This window comes from Corapipo altera, unplaced genomic scaffold, assembly GCF_003945725.1.
Source record: "Corapipo altera isolate COAL_440 unplaced genomic scaffold, ASM394572v1 61305, whole genome shotgun sequence".
NCBI lineage: Eukaryota > Metazoa > Chordata > Aves > Passeriformes > Pipridae > Corapipo > Corapipo altera.
Window position 1 is genome coordinate 663,158 of NW_020884909.1, and position 8,468 is coordinate 671,625.

The window sequence follows — 8,468 nt, forward strand, 5'->3', positions numbered from 1 at the left end:
AGGCTTCCTGACTTTGCATCACGATCAGAGTACCAAGAAAGTTTAACCTCCATTTATCATCAGAAAAAGTGGAAACAGTCTGTTAAATTTGAATTGGTCTGAATAAACAGAGTAGGTCTCTGAGCAACCTAATCTAGTTGAAGATGTCCCTGCTTAGTGCAGGGTGGTTGGACAAAATGGCCTTTAAAAGCACCTTTCAATCCGAACCATTCTATGATTCTGTAATAGAGGGTAGCTTGCAGGTATACTCGTTCCTGTAGATTTGCACGTGACAGTTTGAGTCGATTTTTTTGTTTTTACTTTGTAGCACCATAACCTTCAAAACAGTGCAAACACTTACGGAAATATCAGTGTAACCTGAGGAGTACTGAAATGTATGAAGACTATTCACTGATGAGGTTTGGTTGTGCAGAAATTGTTTACCTTGGACATTCGTTCAAACTAGCAATTGGAAAGGATATCCTAGTCACTGTGGGAACTGAGATATTACAGCATTTCTCTCCCTAGCCTGATTCACAGATGCGTATCTTTACTTCTCTATTAAATATAGCATTTTGAATGTAAAATCATAAAATGAGATTCTGGTTACTTGTGTAATGTCTTAGTAGCATGCCTTTATTTCTCAGTGGGAGTAGCAAATTTCAGGTGTCTGTTCTACTCACAGGCTTAAGGACGTTTCTCTTCAAATAGTATGAGCCAGCTGAGTTTCTAATGAAGGTTTATTTTCACAAAGAGTTCTTTCTGTCCCATTTATACAAAGAAAACATGGATGAAGTGGTATAGCATATGTTCCACATGAAAATATCTGAACCTGTCATTTTCACTGCAGTCCTGTCTGTCCTGTCCTGTTTGCTTTGTTTTGTTGATAATTACTTTTTCCCTGAACTTCTGCCACATCCATAAACCTTTACAATAAAATGCTGCAGATGAAATTTCAGAATGATATTGGGCTTTGGATTTGAGTATCAGACTGTTAACTGAAGAGAGGAAGATCAACATCAGTAGAATGTCACCCTAAAACTTTAACACAGAGCTTATATTCTCTTTACTAGGCCCACAGCTGCATAGTCCCAGTTTCTCTCAGGTGCTTGTTTCTGAGTGATCTGAGCAGGTGACTGTCTTGTCTTGTGAAAGCTGTGAATCCACTTGGCTATTCTTAGGGACAGGTTGGGTTCTGGTGTCTGTGTAAAAGAGCAAAATGAGAATATTAACAGTGATGTTCATACTGGAGAATATGAGGCACCATGTGCAATGGCTGGCTTTGTCAGCCATCCTGTTCAGTGGGTGACTGACAATGTGTTATCTCTCTCCTGCAGTATGGGATAAAGAAGAAGGAAGAAAAGGAAGCAGAGGCCCAGGCTGCACTGGAAGCTAATGCTGAAGGGAGTCTGACACGCCCAAAGAAGGCGATCCCTCCTGGCTGTGGGGATGAGGAGGAGGAGGAAGAAGAGAGCATTCTAGACACAGTCATCAAATACCTACCAGGGCCCCTGCAGGACATGTTCAAGAAGTAATAGCTGCAGACTGTTAGATGGGCATAAACAGTACTGCAAAGGATTTCTCTTTTGCCCAATGGGGATTTACAATCTTGCCATCCATCATGCAGCCCTCCCCACCTCTGCCCTCTACTGCTCACTAGGAGTCCCTTCGCTTCCCATTCCCTTCTAACAGCCTCTTTCCCTTTCCTCCACCCCAAGACTTATCCATTCCTTTTTTGTACATAGTCTCACATCCAGTAGATGCCTCTGAATGGATGTAAGGATTAAAAAGCTGCAGACTACACAACTTTTATTATAAGCCATAGTACTATGTATGTTAAATAAGGCAACTGCACATCAAGCATAGAAAAGGAACAATCTCATTTCCATCCAGAGCAAGAAGGAGTGTTCACTAAGTATGAACAGTGGCCTCTTTAGTTTTTTTAATTATCTTTTTTTAATTATTATTTTTGATAATAATTAGTCATTATTATAATGTTCTTGTTGATTAGGTCACACTAGCCATTTTTTGTTGACGACATCTGCTCTTGGCAGGGATATCTCAGTTATCCCATGGAAGCAGAGCTTTTCAGTTTTAATTCCATTGCTGACATAAATAAAAGATCATTTGTAAAGTAAATCATGCATGACTTACACAACTGACATCACGCAGAACTGTGGAAGAAGTGAGTCATCTGCCCTCAGATGCTGTAGAAGTTAAATGCCTCAGAATCTAAGCAAGAGTCATGTTGCTTTGGGAATTAGCCATACACTTAACTTGAAAGAGCAAATTGGTGAGACAGTTGCTGTACAGAGAGCTGAGACCGCAGGAGAGTGCATGGTGCTCTGGTAGAGGACCTTCCCAGCCCCTCTGAAGCCAGTGACCAAGTACATTTGCTGCTCTGTTTAACCTTCCTCTTTCTACCCAATACCATATTCAACACTCGCATTTCCAGCACTGTTTTCAGGCTGGGCGTTTGAGTTTCCAGCATATTGTTGTGGCTGTGTCATGCCCACCTCTTCCTGCAGTGTGTGGGTGTGTGTTGTGGCTCAAGTGTTAGTTATGGCCCTGGAGATCCAGAAATTCGGGGTATGCCTGATATGTATTGTGCTAAATTACTGCCTTGCCTTGGGGAGGTCACTTATTTTTCTACCCCAATGGCAAAATGTAGGTTTTGGTCTCTGCCTGCTATAAAGGCATGAAGTGAGGGTGCTTCTCCAGTACTGTGCAGGAGCTCATTAATATTAGTGCAGAGTGTGGTATCCCTTGATGCTAATAGGTTGGGAGGAAGTCTCTTTCTCACCATTTTTTTGTTGCCTTTTGCAGACACAGGTACAGAGGGCTTCTCAGGACAGCACTGTAGGTATGAAGTAACTACAAAAGATAAATAAAATTCTATGGGAGATGTTGACTTGGTAGTACATGCATAGATTCAATACATAGACAGACTTATTTTGAACATACATTCTCATGATCAGGTGTCTGGCTGGTCATCTGAAGAACTAGTCCTGAAATTTTGCATTTGGCTATGTCTCTGTAGTTGATACTCTGAGAGGATCATGCCATCTCAGTCTTATGGTCTTGTAAAAGAAATCAGGGTTTGTCTATTGGAACTAGCATTGCTTATCCCTGTCCTGGGAAAAATAAAATTTCCTAAATATGTGGAAGAGATTTGAAAGCCAACACACACTTTTAGCTGGCAGTAAAAAGGAGAACAATCTCAGACACTTCATTGTGTACCTAAATGAAGCATTTTACTTCAGTGGAACTTCTTTGTTGCACTGGTTCAGTGGAACTGAGTTTGGGCAAACATCTCAGTATTTTCCTGAATAAGAAATTTTAGAAGATATTTATCATCTTTTCAGGTAAGCAGAGCAAATCTACACCGTGGTTAAGGCAGTGAGCTTGTGAGCTCTGTACCTTCCAGTAGCATCTCTTATAATAGGGGAAAAATACTATGAAAGAGAAGAAATACAGCATTCCCTCCTCACCCAATTCTTATTCAGGTATTATAGTCCTTACTTCTTCCCAAATAATTTTGACTGTAAATTTCTGCTGAATCCAAGGTGGACTCTGAGGAAGTTTGACTGATCTACAAGTCAGAACAAGCTGATAAAGATGCAACTTATTTCAGGCTGGATCTACAAACAGGACATGCTCTTTCAAGTATAGGCTGCCAAGGGCTATCCAGAAGAAAGAGAAAGCAGGTTTTATTCATGTCAGTGGGCCTATCCTACCCTAACTTTCATTTAAAGCAAGATGAGTGTCTCTCTTTTAAGACTTTTAATGACCCAGAACGCCCTGTGAGTAAGTGCTTGGATATAGCACAGCAGTGTTGAACAACGTACCATTTTCGAGGGAGAGTGCCCTACTCACCCTATGCAAACTCAGCAGCTAGTAATCTGTGCCTGTTTAAGTAAACCTCAAAGAATTGAAAACCCTCCTTTTTTTCGTAGAGGCAGCAGCTCCTTTTGATGCTCTACCACAGAGCACCCCTGAAAGCTGCAAGTCAGAGGCTGGATCTTTGCTTCAGCCCCTTTTTGGTAGTTAAGTATCCTGAGTTAGATCACACTGATATACAGACATCAATACTTTTGCAATGCCCTCATTAATCTCCGTGGCCTGCATCTGCCTCTGCTAAAAGAAACGTGTCCCTTCATATTGTCCCCTGGCCTTGTGCTGGAGAACTCTTGCAAGCAAAGAGGATAAACTTGCTCCATTTTCCTTTGGCTTTTCCCTACCACTTGCTTGTTGACCTTTTCCTGACGCCATCCTTGACTCCCTTCCTCATCCACCAAATACTGTTCCTGACACAGTATCAGAATTTTCTGCCTGGCATCCTCCCTGCAGAATGCTACCGCTGATTATTTTCACAGTCTCTCTGGCAGCTTGATGTGCATGTTTGTGCACATATGTGTGGACAGTTGGGAAATTAGAGAAGAAAGGGACAGGAGAGATAAAGGAGGAGTGTTTGGTACAGTTTTGTCTAACTGCCGCAGCAGTTGTGCCACTGAATGACTGGTCCAAAAGTCAGGATCCTGTGTGGCTTGTGCTCAAATTTCTCAAGCAGGTACTGCTATCCCTGGGCTCAGAACATTAAAAATACTCCTTTTGTGAGCTGAGCTCCTGAGCTATGTGAACATCTGGATTGAAACACTTAAGAAGTCCATAGGAACTCTCTACTGAGTCTGGTAGGCCTTGTGCCAGACTCACAGAGCAGAAGGGAAAGGGAAGGTGGTCTATTAAATAGAGTCTACTGAGTCTTTTCCATTATGGGAGCTTCCCAGCTCAGCCATGTCATCACTTCTGTACCTCAACATCTGCAGCAAACCTTCCTCCGTGGGCAGCAGACAGTTCAGCCAGGTGTGAGCTGGTAGTTCCCATTTTCCTTTCTTTTCAATTAGAAACATGACAGAAGATCTATCATAGGTGCTGGGTAGGTTTTGCTTGGTTTTGCCTCACGTGACTCTTGGCATGCTGCATGAGTTGTGGACCTCTCCTCAAGTCATTCCACTGTCCCTGAAGTGCCTAAGCCATGCTGAAGAGACTCGAGAGCAGGCACTCTCCCCTCTCTCCTGCCCATCTATTTCCCTTCCCACTCAGAACTGGCAACAAGGTACACAGACACCTTTGGCTCATGTATGGAAGTGAGAGGAATTGTCTCAGACAGTTTTCCCCTCGGCACTCAAGCAGGTGATGAAGCACTTAAACAAGACCAAAGAGAAGCATGGTTCATTGTTTGGATTCTGAATATCTCTTTGTCTTTTCATGACATTGTTTTATTTGCATCACTGGTCTGTTCAATCTCAGGTAAATGAGGTATTTTAATTTTATAACAGGTTTTTATTTACACAGAAAGGTTGGTGGCTAGACACTGCAGTCATTTTCCCTCACAACTCCAAGACCTTACTGGTTAGGTAAAAAATAGTCAAAGGGCCTTCACATTTGGAGGGTAAATGATTTAGTTTGCCATTGACCTTGTAAAATCACATTTGTATTTAGAGAAAGCCATATGAAATCAGACTGCAATATTAATTATGAATGCTACTCTTGTGTTTAAAATGAATAAAACAAAATGTAAGATCATATGCTAAATCACTTTGGAGTTCCTCTGTCTATGTTTCTAGTATCATACATTGACTTAGATCCTTCCCAACCCCTCTCCTTCATCAAAAAAGACCATACCAATGCTGCTGAATACATCTTTTTGCCAAGCTTACTGTGCTAGAATAAGCATTGTTAGAAATTAGTTGTTGTGATCTAAATGTAAAGTCTTATGTATCTGAAAGTTGTCTGTATCTGTTCTGAATATATGTTATCAAGATAACTGTTTCTTCATGCACTGAGTTAGTAAAATGTTTCGGTATTGTCATTAAAAAATTGCCTGTTTTCTCTTTCTCTCACACACAGAGCAAAATTCAACTTAGCCATGCATTTTCTAGCAAAAATGCTCCCCAGCTTTCTTTCAGATGCATGCAGCACTAGAAGATGATTTAAAGTAGAAACTTTGTGAGTGTGATTTTAATTTGTTATTTTTCTGGTACTTTTTCCTGCATGATATGGGTAAATGGTATGATGTTCTTTTAAAATGGAATCACAGCCAATAAAAAACCCCAGTGATTTCATAAATTGTTTGCAATGCTTTCCTGTGAAATTGCTACAAGGCTACACTTGGAAATCAAAGTATGGTTGCTGGTGTACAAATATAATGGCAACAGACTAGAGGAGAAATATGGATGCTATTTGAATAGATATGCTCATTTTTTCATCTGTCAAAAACACTGGTGAGATTTGACATCTGCAGGTGATTATCAAATTTTAAATCAGTTTTGCTATTAGGAGTTAGTTTTCCTTAGAAGAGAAAAACAACACTCCTTTAAAAGAAACAGACATCTAACTAAGGTTTAATGAGAATATGTTTGGATCTTAAGGCAAAAAAGGTAAAACACTAATTTGCAAGGACACCAAATGTGTCTCGGGATCCAGAATTTGTGATATATATAAAACTCTTTGGATGGCAAGTTACACACAGCTAAACCTCATTTTACTTGCTCAGGGACAAATCAGTAGTTGTTATATTCAGCATGAAAGTGTTGCATCATGTTAGAAAAAGATATTACCATACATCTCATAGGAAAAGCTGATACTCTTTCCCCTAGGAAAGCTCTTCTGTAGGATCACTGCATGGTGATATAGTTTTCTTGGGTTTTTTTGCTGAAAGAAGCAGCCACAGGACTGTCACAGAGAATCAACCCATATGTTACATGATGTAACACCTACTCGGACTTTGAGCCCAGCACTGCCAAAACTAACAAGTGCTAATGCTGCTGCAGGCTGTGAGTTCCAGGGCAGGCTCTCCATCTGCTCTAAGTTCCATGAAAGGTCTGTGTTTGAGGAAGATGACAGAGCAAGAAAATATTTCTCACTGGTTCCCCTAAGAAACAGCCAGCTCCAGGGAACCAGAATAATCATATCAGACCAGTGTTGTTGGGGAGAAGGTTCAGGTACCAAAGAAGGGAAGCAGATGATTTTGACAGGTTTCATTTTGCAACAGAGGTAAATTATTCTTTCAAACCAGTTTCTACCTTTTTATAAAAAAAAATATAGAAGGATACAGTGGTAACGCTGGTGCAATCTACCTTCTACTATTTTAAAAGTACACTTTGTCAGATAAAATATTCTCCAGAGCAGAACATGACAAGAAATCAGCAGGCACATCATGAGTGCTTCTGGTGAAAAATCACTCCAGTTATGGAGATGCATTAGTGATCTATTTATCAGACATTGATCCTGGGATGCAATGATTAGCCCTACTGGAAGCTCCCAGCCTTCACATACTTGAGGTAGAAATTAAACTTCCAAATGGAAAGCTGTGTGCAAAGATACTCACCATGGTTTGTTCTGATTAAGTCTATTTTAATGGCTTGATTTAATTTTCTTCCTGACATACCATGGGTAATGTAGGCCCAATAAAGTTCTCTTTGAAAACGGGACTTGAGTGAAGCCTACTAAACAGTGCTGGCACGATGCTGTTCTTTATGTTGGCATCCCAGGAGGTTTGTGGCAACTATCAACATCCCCAGTTAAAAAATCCCAACCGAAATTTCTCATTCTCCCTCTCCAACCATCCCTCCTCTTTTAAAAAAAACCAAACCAAATCAAACCAAAAAACCAACCCGCCCCCTAAAAAAACCCCAAACCAAAACCCTCCCCAAAAAAACCAAACCAACAAACGAAAAACCCTGCAAAACCCCAACAACTAAGGATGTAACTGCATTGGGATATTCCTTGTTGAAGATAACTCTGTTACAGCCTGTCTCTTCGGATTTTACGGACTGTTTGAGATAGGTGGTAAAAGTACATCTGAGAAAGGCAAATGGCTGGAGCGTGTGATGCCAAACACCCATGCTTCCTTGAGCCTTCAGTATTTATAGAGAAGCTGAATTCTGCTAGGGCTGTGGGATGGAAATACTTTTTTCATCTGAGATTTACTTTTCTCTCAAACCCTATTTTTATATGAGAGGGTCAGATACAGCATTGTATTTGACAAGCTCAAGCTGCAGCAGTCGAGCCTATTTTGAGTTAGAAAAGGATTGTTTAAAATTTATGATTATCATAGTCTCTCAAGACCAAGGATGTTCCATGAAAAACAATGAAAACAAAATTCTTGGTTTTTTCGTTTGTTTTAAAAAAAATGAAAACAGATGAAGAATAAAACTCTTAAGACTTTAATATTAATAAGTAATGTAAGAGTTTAATGAAGAGGGAAAATTTTGCAAGCCTCTTTCCTGCCTCTCTCCCACTAGTAGCTCTGAGTGAAGGCCCAGGAGAAGTTGCTTGCAGCATGGAAAGCAATGCTTAGGGCTGAACAAACGCAGAGTTCATTGTGAGTGATGACCCGTAGTCATGTGACTTCTTGTAGTCACTGTCAGACAGGAGACTGGAAGTCTCCAGTGAAGACAGTTCCCCATGGAAGCAGGCTGAGCTAC

General features: G+C 40.6%; 1 protein-coding gene across 2 annotated transcripts in view; it reads left to right on the forward strand.

The window, feature by feature from the left end:
• The window catches only part of CPLX1 (complexin 1), a 109,038-nt gene extending 104,929 nt beyond the window's left edge, over window positions 1–4,109 (forward strand). For both annotated transcript variants that reach the window (XM_027653114.1, XM_027653113.1), the window contains exon 4: window positions 1,317–4,109. In XM_027653114.1, the coding sequence (XP_027508915.1) occupies window positions 1,317–1,514 (198 nt within the window). In that variant the 3' untranslated portion in view covers window positions 1,515–4,109. The remainder of the gene's footprint in view (window positions 1–1,316) is intronic.
• Window positions 4,110–8,468: the final 4,359 nt, after the last annotated feature.